The sequence below is a fragment of the Calonectris borealis genome, chromosome 29 (assembly GCF_964195595.1).
Source record: "Calonectris borealis chromosome 29, bCalBor7.hap1.2, whole genome shotgun sequence".
Classification (NCBI taxonomy): Eukaryota; Metazoa; Chordata; class Aves; order Procellariiformes; family Procellariidae; genus Calonectris; species Calonectris borealis.
The window spans coordinates 2,507,807-2,525,465 of NC_134340.1; the positions used below are offsets into that span (position 1 = coordinate 2,507,807).

The 17,659-nt window shown below is 42.2% G+C and overlaps 1 protein-coding gene across 10 annotated transcripts in view; it reads right to left on the reverse strand.

Annotated features, from left to right (window-relative positions):
• The window catches only part of LOC142094128 (GON-4-like protein), a 32,699-nt gene extending 15,295 nt beyond the window's left edge, over positions 1 to 17,404 (reverse strand). For 5 of the 10 annotated variants that reach the window (XR_012677604.1, XR_012677606.1, XR_012677605.1 and 2 more), the window contains exons 1-18: positions 16,792 to 17,404; positions 14,501 to 14,722; positions 13,632 to 13,828; positions 12,176 to 12,250; positions 11,793 to 11,843; positions 11,339 to 11,389; positions 10,448 to 10,543; positions 10,100 to 10,204; positions 9,085 to 9,255; positions 8,059 to 8,251; positions 7,197 to 7,298; positions 6,501 to 6,541; positions 6,108 to 6,211; positions 3,658 to 3,856; positions 2,467 to 2,553; positions 1,777 to 1,948; positions 925 to 1,069; positions 601 to 751 (exon numbers count right to left, since the gene is read on the reverse strand). Coding sequence is in view for 6 of the 10 variants with exons in the window: in XM_075175993.1 (XP_075032094.1) it covers positions 601 to 751; positions 925 to 1,069; positions 1,777 to 1,948; positions 2,467 to 2,553; positions 3,658 to 3,856; positions 6,108 to 6,211; positions 6,501 to 6,541; positions 7,197 to 7,298; positions 8,059 to 8,251; positions 9,085 to 9,255; positions 10,100 to 10,204; positions 10,448 to 10,543; positions 11,339 to 11,389; positions 11,793 to 11,843; positions 12,176 to 12,250; positions 13,632 to 13,828; positions 14,501 to 14,722; positions 16,792 to 17,302 (2,673 nt within the window). In the remaining 4 variants the exon portion in view is untranslated. Of the gene's footprint in view, positions 1 to 600; positions 752 to 924; positions 1,070 to 1,776; positions 1,949 to 2,466; positions 2,554 to 3,657; positions 3,857 to 4,059; positions 4,168 to 6,107; positions 6,212 to 6,500; positions 6,542 to 7,196; positions 7,299 to 8,058; positions 8,252 to 9,084; positions 9,270 to 10,099; positions 10,205 to 10,447; positions 10,546 to 11,338; positions 11,390 to 11,792; positions 11,844 to 12,175; positions 12,251 to 13,631; positions 13,829 to 14,500; positions 14,723 to 16,791 lie in introns of those variants that run through there. The other 5 variants (XR_012677603.1, XM_075175990.1, XM_075175991.1 and 2 more) reach the window with 4 other exon arrangements.
• Positions 17,405 to 17,659: the final 255 nt, after the last annotated feature.

Sequence of the window (17,659 nt, forward strand, 5' to 3'; positions counted from 1 at the left end):
GTGCTCTGTAGAAGTGCTCATGTGAATTAAGTGATTCTCGTCACTACTATTTTAATAAGGTACTACCCACAGAAACATTAAAAAATAATAATAAAGGCTGAACAAGAGATCACTGCCATCTTGGTTTCTCTCGAAAGAAAGCATGAAGTTCTAGTAGATGTGCAGGCATACTTGCTTTAAGTGTTTCTGGTTCTTATTCTCTCTTCAGCAGTGGCCCTTAGCTTATGGGACAGGATATTCGGCCATCTGGACCTTCAGCCTGATTGGAGACAGCACTTTTGTTTAAGCTTCACTGCTCAAAGTTTATTTGTATGAATTTCTCAGGATTACTGAAGCCACAGTTGTACTAGGACTGTCTGCAAGTGCTGGGCTTTAAAGGGTCAAAAGAGTAATATAAGTACTTGCAAAGTACAGAGGATAAGGTTTTTTTGAAGAAATCATCACTGCTAATAAAAAGACGACATTTTCTTTTAAGAGAGTGTCAGCACATATACAAAAAGGTTCTTGGAACAAACAGCACATCTCGTCTTGTATAAAACAAACACCAACCAGAGAGACAAATCTGAAAAATACCAAACCATAATCTGAATTATCACTTACTCTGATGATATTATCAGGGGCTCGATTCATGTTGAGATTCTTGATTCGTACTGTAAGCTGGTGGGCAGTTTTTGTTGGCAGGAGATACTTGCTGATCAAAGGCTTTGGAAACTCTGTCCCTTCAAAATGTTTCAAACCTAAAGCTAATAAACTGAAGAAGGAAGAAAGGGGCGGGGGGGGAAGTCTTTTAGCCAGTACAGCAGATTGCTATTTGGATGTGCTGTTGCACAATACACAGATATCCCAAAAGTTTGCATCCTAGAAATTCTCCTTACAAATAAGTCTCATTTGTGTGCATTTCATTCAATAATTCTAAGGACCTACTTGTCCTCTGCCTTGGTGAAGATAATCTTGTCCCGGGGAGGGTTTGCTTTCAAGGAACATATTGGCAGTAACTCTGGATACATAAAGACTCTCCTTGTTGCCAAAATCCATGCCACTTGTTTTGGCAAACATGGAAATTCATTGGCTGTGAAAAGAATTAACAGATAAGGATAAACGTATACATGGACAAATAATGTTTTTCACAACTGACTTCTTGAAAACACTGTTTATTTTACTCCCTTCACTGCAAAAAGAGAGAGACTTTCTCCCTGGTTTTTAGAATTTGCATATTTCCTAGTTTTTGCCCTTAAGTTTACATCAGCAAAAGGTAAAATTACTTTCCCCTTCCATCTTTTCTTTTGCTCTATAATGAAAAAGCACTTGCAAAAAGCTCTGTTTATTTCAAGTGAGTTCACTCTCTAGGTAGCAGAAAAATCACAAACCAGATATTTGAAACCAATGGTTTGGAGCTTTTTTCTAACTAAAATACTCCAATGAAGGGAATATTTCCTTGGTGTGTGTTAATCAAAACATTTGGAAGAATTATTTCCAGTTTCATAATTTCTTGATGGACTTCTGCAGCGCAAAACATCATCTGTAGAACAACAAGTGGCAGGATTATGATGTCAAACAAAAGTCAACAGCTCATATAACATGCTTTACTGCATTGCAAGTTTAAGAAGCAAAAAGGCAGTCAATAAAGTGGATGGTTTTATCTAAAAATACCTCACAAAGAAAAAAAAAAAATTCATTCCAAACAGCAGTCTGAACCATATCTCATGTGGAGGGTGCACAGCATGAAGTAACTCCCACGGTAAATGCTTTCCCACCTCTTGTCCCTTAAATACATACCACTCTTCTTCACAGCTTTGCGAGGGCTCCAGTCAACTTGGACTTGGGCATGAAAATCTTCAATGAGCTGCAGTGCTCCCTTCAAGTTACACGGCTGGAACATTGTTTGAAACTTAGGATTGAACGACTGACGAAGGAGCGTAGAGCTTCGAGCAAAGTTACCAAGCTCGCTCTGCAAAGTCACAGAAAAAGATAAAAGAACATGCCTTCAAATGGAAGGTAAAGAACAAACACATGTAATGCAATAATGCAAAAAATAAAAGCTGGTGAAGTGACAGGCATAAAAAAGTAGAATATTACAGGTCTTATTTTTACGCATTACAAATCTAGGAACAATCAGAGGAGTTTTTTTTTTTTTTTAAATTCCTCCACTTTTCAGACCCTTTCAAGGTCACAGAACGTTCACTGATTACAGAAGCTCTATTTGTTGAACTTTGTTTTCAGTATTTCCAAGAAATCAATTAAAAAAACACAAAGACATGCCGATTCAAAGAACTATTATTAGTCAGCACAATGCGAGTTTTTTCTCTAAGTACTGAGCATGTTCATAGTAGGCTGACAACATCACTCCCTTGTTGAGTGGTAGTCTCTCTCAATTTAATGGGATCAATTAAAAAAATTAAGCTCTCTATCTCCAGTGACCAGCAATCATTAAAATTCATGTAACTCTGATTTGAGACATATCCTTACCAAAAACATCCTGGTAGTACTGGCCTCTGAACTTAAGGCAGGGTTGGAACTTGCGAGAAGATGAATTTGAGTCAGAAGCTGAACATGCTTGGAGAATAAAATCAGACAAATGGTTTTTTTCAGTGTATCAGAAATCCAAGAAACTGGAAGCATAAGTATAGAGGCACAAGAAATATCTCCTGAGCACCCCAAAAATCACATTCTGACATCAAAAAACCTTTTAAGCAATGGAAAACTGAGCGGAAACTTTAATATCCACTGGCAGGAAGTTTGTTACACAGATTTTTAACTCATCATCAGTTTAAGTCTTAGGGCAGTTTCCTAGCTTTTGTGCCAAAGTCTCATACCATAACGATCCATATAGAAAGGACATTTTTTTCTAATTAAATACTTAAGTATTTCTTCAGAAACAATGACTTCAGCTATCAGAACTCCCCATATGCACACAAACACCATACATCTTGCTTAGCAGCTGAAAAATTAAAAACATCATATACTCTACACGTCTAATGCAAGATCCGTTTCTTTAGCTCATGCTTGAGAGGTCTGTGTCCTTTCCTTGCTGCCTCAGACCAAGACATGATACTATATGAGGTATGCAGAATAATAAATGACTACTCAGCAAGACTTGTATCAAGTTCACACAAAACCAGCGCGCTTTGTCCTCATGAGATCGAGCTGACAGTAAGTTTCAAGTTTTGAGAAGAAGTGCTCTTGAACTTTGTATGGACATGGAAAAAAATTCTCTAAACACAGCTTCTCATCTATGCTGCTGACAGCTTTTAAAATGTTCAAACTGAATTTCTGCACAGTTTTGCACAGTGGGAGGAGGAAAAAAAGAATCCAAACTACATCAAGAGTAATATTCTCAAAAAGTAATAAAGTTGGTGAAAATAGAGGATTTTGACAGATTACAGTCAGAATTCAAACATGGCCAAGGCACCTATGTCACATGAGAACAATACAGATGCCAAGAAATAAGCTCTATGCGCATTCAATTCAAATTGCCTTTCAGTGTGGAATCAGGCATGTAAGTATCACCTATTAAAGCTCCAGCTTCAAACGTAGTTTCTTCAATTAATTTCTTCACGGAAGCACACCAAAGTGCTTGCTGTACCACTGGCTTTCCCCGCCCCACCCCGCAGTATACAGCAAATATTCATTAGGTCAGACCAGGTAACGCTTCATTACCTGCTGCATTTGCTGCTGGAGCCTCTTTCTTTGCATACTGTCCAGAACAAGGCTCTGGAGAGGCTTCTCATTTTGAGGTTTTGATTTTTCTGTCTCTTGTGGTGGCTTGATTGAGGACTTTTTCATTCTCAGCTGCTCAAGTTGTTCCTTCACTGTCCGGTGTTGTTCATTCAGTAAATTGGCCAGAGGCTCTTCAAATCTGTTTGAGATCAGGCAGACCAAAATATATTAAGCATATGATTTAATAACCATTCATATTCATTTAGAACATTTTACTCCGTACCTGGGATGCACAGTTTAAGAACTATCATCCCCGTACTACTCAACACTCTGACAGTATACTTCAACTTGAAAAACAGAGTTATTTATACAGTTGGCTTATACATAAATCTTTTAAGCTACCACAGCACTGTTGTAGTTCTGGGATGCAATGCTTCAACTGTTTATTCCGAGGACAGTTAACAGTCTTGTCCACCGTTCCCAATCATATCCCATGTGTGTTCCACTCAACTGCTCAGATAGTCTCAACAACAGTCAGGATCTAAGATAATCCAGAATACATTAGAATCAATCCTATTTAACTTGTATCATCAGGCAAGGTCTGAACCCAAGGTATTACAGGTGGCATTTTACCACGAGGGTCTCCAGAAAGATCACACACTGACTGAAATGCTGTTACTTTAAAAAAAAAAAAACATTAAGTATTATCTAGCTTTATGCAGAGTACTCTACTAGACATCTGCTGATACTATAGTATGAGCTACTCCTGTAGCAGAAAAGAGGATATACATATTACCATCCTTTCAAAACCAGCTTCAACTATCCCCTGCCTTATGATAGATTTTTATTTATTTTAGCTACACCAGTTAATATTACAATTTCTGCTTGTTATCAGCTTCACTTCTGTAACAGGCCTGAAGTCAGTTATAAGTAAAGTTGTTCCACAATGCTTCTAATGCAAGGTATCATAAAAACAACAATAAACCTAGTAAATAGATATTTTGCCACAAAACAACTTTAAGAATCCTGTATACAGATAAAACTGGGGAAGAAACAACCGGGAGAACTGCCCACCAAAGAAAAATGAATACAATTAGCCATTATCGAAGACAAATGCATACAAACAATAAGAGAGAGCATAAAGTTTCCCTGCTTTTAGTCTGTAGCTGGTTAAGAATTGCTGCACTCCCCTCTGGTACTGCTCATCCCAGAGAGAGTATCACGAAACTCCAGCCTTCATTTTAGCTCCTTTCCCAAACAGATACGGCTTGATCTTGAGCTGATCTGCCCCATAAACAAGGAGACACCATTCATACCGCAATTTCTGTAATTGGTTAGAGTGGTATTATTACCTAGAAAGAAACGCTTTAGACCCTTTCCTCTTCAAGGCACTGTTTCAAATATAGCCCGTACCAAAAATCATCAAAAGCCGATTTCCAAACTTTATAGTCGTTGCAGACCTAGGCCTCAGCTGTCTTATGCAGTCTTTTTTCTTAGAAAAGCCCACCATTACATCCAAGCTATTTACTTAAAAGACAAGGTGACACACTTGGTCAAACCAGCTCCTCAAGCATTTCTTGTCATCAGAAAAACGTTAAGGGCAGGAAGTGAACTTTACCCCTCCCTTAACAATAAAAAATTTAAAAACAAATTAAAAAAAGGCAAGAAAACTATCGTTTTTCTGAAATTATTTCAGAACACTACAGCCACCACCACAGTGTAAAGCACAAGAATTAAGAGAGCTAGAGTGGCTATCACTTTGAGGTTGGGACCTACATAGCTTTGATCACATACGCAGCACCACACCAGTATCCACTGTTTCTGTACCCGTTGCTTTGAAGTACCATCGCCAGTCACGCAATATGCTGCTCCACTAACTATGGTTAGTTTAACAGCTGAAGTAAGTGACTTAGCATATAGTGAAGCAATTTTTTCAGAAGAATTAGTCTAATAAAGGGGGGGATATTTGGAGGGACTTGAGAAATGAACACAATTTCAATACACAGGGACAGTATATATAACATGGAGACTACAGAAGCCGGAACAGAATCCTCCACTAGAGATGACGGCTTGTTGGAACAGATCACCATTCTGAAAGACCTCGGCTGTTTTCAGCTATGATACAGAACAGCCAGCACCAATCTTTTAGTGCAGGCATTCTTGCTGTCTCTTTCTGAACAGTTACATTTTGACTGTTGTATCTGAAGAAGATGACGACATCACAATCAGTAAAGTCAAAGGTGACAGACAGAAAAAAAGAGGGTCAAGTTAAGTGTTCAAACTCTAATAAAAACGGCTCAGAGCTTTCAAAACAGTGGCCTGTGCTGAAAAGGCATTACATTATCTCTTTGGTGGACGGCATAGTACAGCTGCAGGTAACCATAGGCTTTTTATCATAACAGAGTTGCTATTATTTTTTTAATTTTACGACCATAACCAAATGATCCTACCTAAGCGCTTGTGGTGTATTAAAATTTGGCCGTGATTCTGTAACATTATCTTCATCTTCTGGACCTTCATCTTCCATGTTCGAGAAACCCATCTCATCCTGAAACTGACAGCAAATGTGTAGCAACAGTCAGGAACAGAAAGCTCAACAACTGTCTTCCGCTAATAAAGCTCATGATGATCCTCTTAGCATAGACATTCATCTCTGCAGGGACTTATGGAAGTTCCTATATACATTCCTTCCTAAGGCTAAAAATTACAATTTTGTGGTAGGGCCCTTTGCACATAGTCGGCACTAAGCATCTTACAGAGACCACCCCTTTATGGCTTTAGAGATTTCATGTCGGGTCTGAGAAAAATTGGATATAGCACTGAAGAACAGGTCTATCACTTACTGTCTCAAACAGCTCCTCCATCAGTTCATTCACTTCCTTTTCTGCAAATAAAAAGAAATATGAAGATTCCTTTTCCAAGAAACACTGTCATAATATCAAGTCATTTAAGGAATCTCTCTTGCAAAGGGAAACCCTCCTCTTGCAAAGAGAGGACTAAGAAGGAAAGGCCCCTGATACTATATCCCTTTTTAATGCTGGCCCCAAAAAACTTCAGCTGAGACTGTTTTGATTCAAAAATATCACATAAAAACTGATTCTCAGAATTAAATCTGAAGTTATGTTAACCTGTAATAAGACCTAAACCAAGTGTGCTTTATTGAGAAGATGAGAAGTGGTATGTTTATAAAACTAACTTGAGGATTGTAAGGACTTGGAGAAAATTTAATTACACTCAAGTCATAAGGCAAGCATTCAATTCTGAATTGGCTGAAGCTTTATGAAAGACTGTACTATCACATAAGTATTATTCTTCAGTCTTTGCTATGGAGTAAAGTTGCATCTGATAGCACAGCAGCTCTGGCTAGATCCTTTCATGTATTCACAGAAAGCCAGCTTTGCACAGAAAAGCTATTCAAGTCAGTATGCAGCTTTTGTTTAATTAGCCTACACTGCAAAATCTTTGCAACAAAACACTCACTTTTCAAAATGAATTACTAATCCTAACAAGAAAGGAGGTGGGATTCCCAAAGGACTTACTGGTAATTCTCACAGCACGATCATTTCTGAAGTCTTCTGTGTCTGGTTCATCCAGATCTTCCAGGAAGTTGTACTCAGGGTCATCATCATCATCTGCTTCATCTAATAAGAAGCATGTTTTGAAACATCATTACCCTGCCCCGAGACCCATCAGTAGCCAAGAGCAGAAACACTTCATTTACTGCCTGACCTGACACAAAGACCACTAGGATTACTACTTGAAATTAACTGTATGTTCCTTTTTACGGAAGCAATATCAAGCCCATCCTCTTTTCAAACTGAGCTACTAGCATCCTTATTTGTAGCTATTCCCATTTAGAAAAGCTGGATTTATTCTCTGTGACCTGAGTTTCAGCTAAATTTAGAAAGAGTGAAGTAGTATTATTTCAATTTGCATTTTATATTCAATTTGCAGAACTATAAGCAACCGGGAAATTCAGGACAAAAGGAAGTTAAGCCCCAAAGCTTGTTCTTGTTTCTCTTCGAAGAACAAAACACGTCCCTAACAAGGAGCATGACACACTCAGACAGATTCAGGTATATCAATGCTGCCAGCTTCATGACACAGCACGATGGATTGAGGGCTGAAACATGTAACTTTCATTTATGGTTGCCAGTTACTGCATGTGCTGGCTAGTAAATATTTACAAGTGAGACATCTGAAGTTTAAAAAAAACCCTCACAAGTGACAATGGAGAAGATGAGGAAGGCTGATGGCATGCAAAACACATGCATATTTACTAAAGAAGATAATGGCTGCAGCCAAAAACATCATGTATAAATAGAAAGAAAAAGCTCCAGGCTTTCAATGTAACCCCCAATTCCAGTGAACAACCACAACAACAAGACATCTGCCATATACCTTCATTCTCCACATCGTCATTCATGAGTCCTCCAAGCCACCTTTTCCATTCTTCATCATCTGCAGTATTGGGATCGTACATATCAGGCGTGATATCTGGGGCTCGGAGCTCAGCCTCCAGCTGACCAAGAGGAACATCCTTCAGCGGTCTCTTAGATCGGGTTCGGAAGGCAATGAGGCTGTCTTCCAGAGACTGGAAGGTGAAGGAAAAGCACAACGGAGTTACAATGTCTCTGCTTTTCTCAGTTTCTCTGGCAGCGGCGTTTTCAGCCAGCCAAAAAAGTCCAATACCAAAAATGTTAGATTCCTGCCACAAAGAATCACTTACTTTGGTAATCTGAGAAAACTAAACTTTCTTGGTATTAAACTGTTATTGTTTATAAATATGTTATTGTTCATTTATCTCATGCTAAACTCTTATCTGCTACCAAGGAAGCAATCTCCACTTGCAATATTTGATTCTTTCACATATGTTTTACTCTGTTTGCCCTCTTCACTATCTGAAATTAATCTAGAGCGGCAGCACAGGACTGTTTCTTCGTGACTCCTCACCCTTGCACAGTAACACAGATCAATAATATTTTTCTCATTATTAATATGAAATAGTGGTTCTCTTTACAACCAAGCTTCCTCAGGTGTTAATAGCACACTTGCCTGCAAAACACAACTAAGCTGACAGGATATTTTTCAAAAGGAAAACTATTTTCATTATTTATGTAAATGTCATAGAATTACATTTAACGGTCAAAACAATGGCAGTGAAAGACTTAGGAGCATAAATAGAAAGTGTAGTTATGATACAAGAAACCAAAAATATACGTCACTAACAACGCTTTACTAACAGCTACCTCTATTCTCTCACAGAGCTAGCGTCCTACACACTATGGAGATTCAGCTTAATAAAGTTACAAAAGGAGAGCAGAATGCAGTAGAAGTAATAGCAGAGAACATCAGAAAGCTACCTCCTTTCTAACACATTTTACTCAAACTAAAACCACACTATTATAGCATCCCCCAAAATGGTACCTGGTAAGAATCCATGCATACTGGGCTTGAAGCCAATTCTTCATCCACTGCATGCAGCTTCTCCATGAACGTGCTGTCTTTGTTTTGCTTTGGTTTAGGAGGTGGTGGAGGTCCCATGGGAACTACTTCAGCACTAATATGTCTAACAACAGGTGTAGTAACCTTCTCCATCTAATTAAAAAGGCCTTTGTGTTAAAAGGTTTTATTTAGAACATAAATTTCCAAGGACAGAGTAAGTCTCTCTTTCTGTTTGACCAGAGTCTAGTACAATAGAAATGAGAGAAACGCTCCACAGAAGGAAATGGATTCTTTGTATTACACTCACTTTGATTTTCAGAAAGTACAAATAAATTTACTATTCAAAAGACTTGCAGGAAAGGAGACATTTGGAAGATTTGAGTATCAGTCTCAGCATTACTAGAGCTGATAAACCTGACCACTAGTAATTGTGGTACACCCCCAACCCTCCCAAAAACAAACCCATGGTTGAGTAGAACATGGAAATATCAATATTAATTATTGCTCTTTCTCCGATTCCAGTGTCAGTGGTCAGTTCTCACAATCGCTTTCTCATTCTTCTCTGCTGATACTCAGCTCTTATGACACTGCACATACTCCTTCTACGTGATTTGACAGTGCACACAGTCACCACAAATACCTTTAAGCTTTTATCAAAATCACTTTCTCCTCCTAAGCCAAGCACAGAAAGCAAATTCTCCTGCACTCCTCTCAAAAATAATCAGAAAAATAATCATTATCTGAAGAAGAGCCGATTGTTTCCATTGCCAGTGCTTTTTTAAGTACTTGTGTTTATTTTAGACTAAGCTCCTTCTGCAAGGCTTGCACTTCACTACTTATGCAGGAACCATTGCAGTGGGATGCCAAACCCACATAGCACCTGTAATGTCACCACAACTTTAAGCAATAATACGTATTTTTGCTTTTGCGTTAATAATTTAGGAACAATGACTGAAAGCTGTTTCTAAAGAAAGCAAAAACTCTCTTGCAAGTTTACCTCGCAGAGCATCCCTCCCTCTTCATCAGATGATCGCCTTGTCCTAGATCGTTTTGCTCCCCGAGGAGAAGAAGCAGTGCTCTCTACATCACTTTCCAGTAAGCTCTATAGTGCAAAAGATGTAGAATGCAATCAAACAATCATGCCGCAATCGAACACTGCTTCAACTAATATTCCAAAGACTCTTTTTTAGCCAAATGAATAATATAGCACTGAAGAAAGATTACTAGAAGGTCCAGGACGACTTACAAGTTTTCATGTGTTAAAATAAAGAGAGCATTCTACTGCCTCAAACATGCAGACAACTCCACGCTGAACAGAACAGATCTTTGTACAAGTTGCATTTACCTCTTCCGCAGTCTCATCCTCATCCTCATCATCAGGCTGGTATTCTTCATCAGATGAATCATCTTCCTCAAGAGGAATGTCCACAAACTGAGGAGGCTGCAACAGAACAGAAGAAAGGTGACAACTTTTTACAGGCAAGATAAAGAGTTGCACTCTAGTGGTGCACTATCAGATCAAAGATTTCTAACTGAGGAAATACCCTGAAGCTCAGAAAGGAAGGAAACTACTGAAAAAGGCTGAAGAAACCAAAGAAATTACTGAAGTAAGATTGGTAAAGCTAAGTAAGTGGTTTGAAAAGGTGCAAGAACAGGCACAAATGATTTAGCATTTATATGATGGAAACTGCATGAGCAGACTCTATCTCAAAGACATGTTTCTAGTACTTGAATGGCCATTCGCTCCTGCTATACTGCCGAGTCCTGCCTACCCCTAGATAACAAATCTTTTGGAGGAGGCAGAGCTCAGAAAAAAAAAATTGAGATTCAGGCCATATTTCCAGGCAGCCCTAAAACATATAAAACAGTCCCAGGGAGGAGCACCTCGCAGCACGAGGCCTGGGCAGTGGCATTCGCTTTCAGGAGTTTCAATCCAGGTAGGGGCTGCTGCAGTACCAACATGGGAAGCTGGACCACCCAGAAGAGAAGACCACTCTCTATGGCATGTCGTCACCTCATGTTCTGTCCTCCCCTGCAGGCAGCTCTTTCGGGCCCTCTGTGCACCTGCTGCTATGTTAACTGCCTTGTCCTGCCTTGCATACCCTGTTTGCAACGCTCCTGGTCACCAATACTCCCAACACGCTAGGCACGAGTCTGCTCCACCCCTCCAAAAGATTCCTTGCTCAGCAGGGTGCCTCTAGTATGGTCTCCGATTTCCCAGCAGCAATTCACTTACCTTCACCTCATTCGCCTTCTTAATTGGAGAAATATTCCATGTCGGAATCACCTAAAGACAGCAAAAACACTTTAACTGTCTCTGAAAAGCATGGTGTTGCACAGCTTAGACAATCTATTAAATCAAATGAGTACCTGAGCTTGAGGCCTTGTTCTCCAAAGTAGCCAAGTAACAACAGATTTCAAACAAATGCTTTCTAAACTGCCCATGTGATCTCTACAGGCAAAAACTTTAGTATAATGGATACTGTCAATTCACCGCATTTTCTAACTCTGACCTGGTTCTTACTCTGCTCATCTAAAATGAATTCTTTTTTACATTGTTTTAACTTATTTTTTTCATGTTAAGAATAAATCACATAAAAGCACACTTTACACTTCTTTTAGAAGACCCAACAATCAAAAGCATTCAGGTAGGGGGAAGGTGCAAAGGTAAAAGCAGATGATGTACTTACCACTCCTTTCTCCACAACTTCTTTCAGTTTGGAACGAGTCATTTTGGGCTCCTGAGAGTTTAAAACAAAACAACAGCAACCTATTCAACTATTTTCCTTAACTGCAAACTTTTCCCCAGCAACTGTTTACTACAAGACTTTTCTTTTTTTAAATTCATTATCTTTTACACATGATCAGAGTGACATCAGAAATAACCCCTCATAATTCTGTTTCATAATTTACTCTCATACACAGACACTACTCACTTCATCCAGGTAGCAAATCTGTTAATGAAACGTAAATTACGGTACTACCTATTCTCTCCATACCACATCATGGACCAAGAAGCTAGACTGGTGAAGGTACCATGCATTTGGAACAACTGAAAAAGCTTTTTACTTACAAACAAAGGTATATCTTCTGTCTCACTGATGGCTGCTTTCATCATGGCAACCACATGCTCATTTGTGATCACTTCCTATAGGAACACACACAAAAGTATCCTTTACATTCCATTTGTTAAATAGAAACAGACTTACGGTTAAAATAAACTAGTTGGAGAAATATTCAGTGTACCATATACTTTGTAATTATACTACAGTAAAAAAAGATTGTTCAGTGATCGGACAAGAAAATATAAAGTAAGCACAGCAGTGATAAAAACATTTGTACCACATTCTCTGTGAATGCTCTATGGAATAAATTTCCAGCAGAGGAAAAGAAAATAGTCGAAACAAAAGCCCACACCAGTTTCCCTTCCCTTGTGTCACATAATCAGTAAAATGTGCCGATCCCAGCCACATGAGAAATGCTGGTGTGAAGCTGCAACAGAAAACTTAAATCCCTAAGCACTCACAGGCTTCCAAAACAGTAAGGGTCTAATTCTCTAAAGAAAGTATGTAATAATCTACTCCTTGAAGCATTGTGCTACATCATTTCAGAAAACATTGTATATATTTAAAAGAAATAAGGGGAGGCAGAGGAGACCCAGTATCCGTGACTACATTTTCTGAATGCCACCATAAGGTTCCAGGGAAGGTAGGCGACTGCGAGATATTTACAGCCCTTCCACAGTGCCATGTGACAGAGAAAGACATTAATTTATGGCACTTGCACAAAATCAGCTGGTGAATCTGCCCAAAAGAATCATGGCAATCTCCAGTTTGTTTGACACAGGGATGGCAAAAAGGGAAAATATCTGAGATCACCTGGATTAGAACAAAACTAGCTGCAGACAAAAAGAAAAAAAAGCACAATTTTTGGTCCTGTGAGAAAATAAATACTATTGCTCTCCAGACCCTGCTCACGGGATAAACTGAAATCTACACCTTATATAGGTGTAGAATCAGAGTTTCACTACACAGCCGCGACAGCACAGATATTCTTCTTGCAGTTCCTTTCTAACTGGAAGTTGTGTGATGGACTAAAAGGTTGGTTGGGGTCATTAACTAAGAGTAATGCATTTTTGTCAGCACCACTACAATTCCATCAGGACTCTATCATGAAACAGTTCACTCAAAACAAGAAACAGTGAGTTCACAGTCTACATCTCCTCACCTGGAACCAGAAGCATGCATTTTAGTTCAGTTACTCCTGTTACTGCTATTACAGTACAGTAAAACAAATGGAAGTCAGGGATCAATACCTACTAACAAAGCCAGGTCCAGGTAACTTATTCGTACACCACATCATTCTCTCTTTATAGCTTTTTACAGGAGAGATTAGGACGTGGGTGCCTACCAAGTCTTCCTTGTTCATGAAATCAAGTGCTACCATTAGTAGTATACTCAAGTCTAGACTGCACCTTCTTAAAAAGCTGGGCACTTCTCTGTTCCCTGTCATAATCCCACCGCACTCACATGCAGGATGTTTCGCACGTTGACAACTGTCAGGTTATGTTGTTTAGCTCCATCCTCTAAGGTGCGATCAAGCGTATCATCCAGCTTGATGTCACAAGACAAAGATCCCTCCTCTTCTTGACTTTTCCCTTCTCTTTTCCGTTTGGTTGCCTTCCTCCTCCTCTTCCTTCTCTCAATATCCTCTCCATCTTGCTCCTCTGAAAATTAATAAAAATGGAATCTAAAAATTCCGATACTTCACATCCAGCACATTCTGATAGTATGAATTTTAAAAAAAAAAGCTAGAATTCTGCAGATACTGAAGTGGCAGCAGTTTTCCAACAGCTGATAAGGAGATCACCCAAATGGAAACGGCCATAAGAACTAGAAACAGTCGTCTGAATAATGGATTCAAATTCTGCAGGACCTGAGTGAGTCAAGCAAATAAGGGTTATGTATTTGCCATCTCTACCAGACTGATTTTACAGAATGGTCTCAGCAGCCTTTTTACAACACCTCCTTCTGGAAAAGGCATAAGTATGCCATCAAGATTAAAACAGTTGCAAAACTCTAGGCACCATACAGCAAGAGCAGATTACAGCTTCCTGGACTTAAAGTGTTTCCCAAGTGGCACTGTTTTGCTGACTCGGGGAAGCAAAAGAATCCTAACTTCCTCTGAATGAAAGCAGTGTTTTTAGTAACTGAAAATTGCAGAGCTCTAGCAAGTTTCACTTGGATACCTGTAGTTTATTTAGCCACGGAATTACGGAGCACAGGATGAAAACTTAAAAAAATGTTGCACCTAAACAGCCCCTGCTGTGGTGTACACAATTCCGGAGTTCTGCGTCTACTGTACCAAGTCACAGGTCTGTTCCTCGCACAAAGCTTACCCAATGGAATAAACAGCCCCAAATCCTCATTTTCCTTATCAGTCTGCTGGGGCCACTCACCAGCTCTGGTGTTCTTCAGCGGCTTCATCACGGTAGGATTTCTGACAGCCAGCTGCAAAGAACTTCTCACTGGAGACTCCTGCACTGCAGATTGGTTTTCAGTCAGATACGGATCTCTCTGTGAATTCACTTCCACCTCTGTATACAGCTTAGGCGTTTTCCCTGTAAACAGTATACACTAAGTTGTAGTCACACGGACACAGCTGAGCAAGGTTAAGAGGGTGCTGCAATTACAAAAGCTTATTGTGACCTATTCAAATCTGTTAAATCAACAGCACAGATCTAACCTAGCCCGTGAAAGTGATCCAGATACACTGAACACTGCAGCAGCAGTCCCATCCTGCTGGAAACAAATCCAGGAGAAGAGATCCCCACCTCCAGCTATTTCAGTCTTGCTCCCTCCACTATCAGTTTTGCACAGCTATGCTCAAAAGTGTTCCTGTCAAATGATCCAGTTACAAAAAAGTGATGATACATTTAAAACATGGTTGTAGTCCCTGTTGTATAAATGCAACTGCAACAAGAGAAACCAGCAGGCAGGGGCAGGCACTTCTTCACCCAGACAGGTTACTCACAGCCGGAACAGCACAGCTGACCGCAACTTTAGGATGCAGCTTCACAGCCACCTCAAGCCAATTTAAAACGACACTACTGCTGACAGGGGTGGCTGCATACCCTTCCCGCCCCTGTTCTGCACAGTCCTACGGTGAACTGACCTCTGTTCCACCCCCTTCCTCCCAACACAAAATCAGCTTTCAGTCCAATCAGTGAACTAATCACACCAGCACGAGAACCAGAGACGCCACTTTTCACAAGAAAATGAGGAAGCACTGTCCCTTTCTGCTGCTGCCTGTAGTTAGATGGGCTTACAATGATTATTAAAAACCAGCTGAAACCTCAGGTTTCATGAACACCTTAAGCTTAGGGTGAAGTATGAAAACACATTGTCACCTGATAAAACCAGCTCCCGACACTGCAGCAGTTGCTGCTCTGGGCTGGCACAACTACTTGTGTAGCTGCGCAGAAAATCAGATCAGGGAGTTGAACCAGATGGAAAGGAAAAACAACACCACCCCCACACTTCCCACACTCCACTTTTTTTCCAGATCAAGTCTCCAATCTCATTGAGCTCAGAGACAAAGATGTGTGCCAGGAAAGGAGAAAAAGACTAGGATGGGCAATACGGGGAAAGAGGAAACAACCACTTATTTCAGTAGACTTAAAGACGACCGGAGATAGAAAATGAGCATTACTTTACCGGTGAATATCTCGTCTACCTCACAAGCTCACACATCACGCTTTCACTGAGTGAACCTCAGAGCAAGCAAAGTTCACTTGAGCTTTTTACACAAACTTCCAAAATAGCTACGTTCCACAACAAGTTTGTAACTTTATATTAACACAAGCTCTGCCGCATTGGCTCTTGTAAAGGATCACAGTGGAGCCCCATACAAATGCCCCTCTAGACTACTTTTCCAAACACTTGAAAGAATTACCTTCTGAAAATGAAAGCAAACGTGGTCAAAAAAACTCTGAAAACTAGTATTTTTGGAAGCAGCAGCTTGCACTTTTCCCAGCCTCACAACTCACTAGCCAAACATTTGTTTTTAAAAACTAAACGCAAGGTGACTGTTTCAAATCAAAGCCTGGATTTACAAAGACTCGTCTAAAGACTAGCTGAAAGTAACATATCCTGCACCATGCAAAACCTGTGAAATATGTCTTTGAAAGTTACTGTTAGGACTGATCGCTGTTATAATCCATAAAAGATTAAACACAGCGGCAAGACCAGGAAAATGCGTGCAAGTTTATAAAACTAGGTATTCTAGGTTTGAAAAATTTGAAAAAAAAAAAATTTGAAAAAATTTGAAAACCCCAACTTCTAGAGCGCTTAGTGTTTGGCAGCGCTAGAGGCAAGCGGCTTAAGTTCTCCATTAGTTTTCTAAGGTTTTAAGGGAGGAAAAGCCCCAAACTTTGAAAACGGGATGCCTGCTAACCCGTAATACTTCAGAGAAAAAAAAACCGCCACAAAAACTCATCACCCAAAGGAGCAGCCTGCTACCAACACGCCTATGAAGCTCTCCCTCCGCCGACCCTGGCGACGAGCAGAGCCCGCAGGACCGAGGCCAGACCAGCAGGGCCAGGAGCTGGGCCGGCAGCCGGGGGGACGGCGCGCGGAGAACCACGAACGCCCGGTAACACGCACCGGGACGGGCAGCGCACACGTTTACCTTCCGCCACCGCTTCGGGGCTCCCGAGGCCCTCGGGGCGCTGGGCGGCAGCGCAGGCCTCCTTCGCGCCCGGCGCCTCCTGAGCGGAGCCCGGGGCCGCCCTGCCGGGGGGCCTCTTCCCGCCTTTCAGCGAGGCCTCCCCGGGCCCCCTCCACCCGCCCGGGCCGGAGGAGGGCGGCCCGCCGGCTCGGGCCGCCGGCGCGAGTTTGGCGGAGGAGCCGCCATCGGCAGCGCCCGCCGAGGACGAGCCGCCGGCGCCGGGCGGCTCCCCGTCCTCCCCGGCGCCGCCGCGCTCCCGCGGGCTGTGCGGCCCCGCCGCCGCCGCTCTCCTCTTCTTGCAGGGCAGCATCTTCAGCGAGAGCGACATCCCGGCGCCCACCTGGAAGACAGGAAAGCGGCTGGCCGCGGGGCACCGCCGCCCGGGCCCGGGCCCCGCCGCCCCGTCCCGCTCGCTCCGCAGGAAGCGGAAGCGCCGCGGGGCCCGCCCGCCGCGCAGGCGCCGCGCCGCCATGTTGGTCGGGCGCGGGGCGAGCCGCCGCCATGTTGGCGGCGCGGAGGCCGCCAGCCCCGCCGTGACGACGCGGGGCGGCGGGGGCGGCGAGCGCGACCGCCGCCATCTTTGCTGGGCGACGCCGCCGGGCGCCGCGCCCGCTGCCTAGCTCCGGCCCCCCCCGCCGCCTCGGAGGGTCTTCCCGTGGGGGAGGGAGGGCCTGCCCGGTACTGCTGCCCGCGCTCCCCGCGGCTCCCCGGCGGAGCCCGCCGGCCCCGGTGCCGTCCCCTCGCGGCGGGAGCGGGGTCACCGGCCCCGCGAGCCCACGCACACGCCCCGCGCCGCCGCTCCGGTGCCACTCGGCTCCTGGCCCGGGAG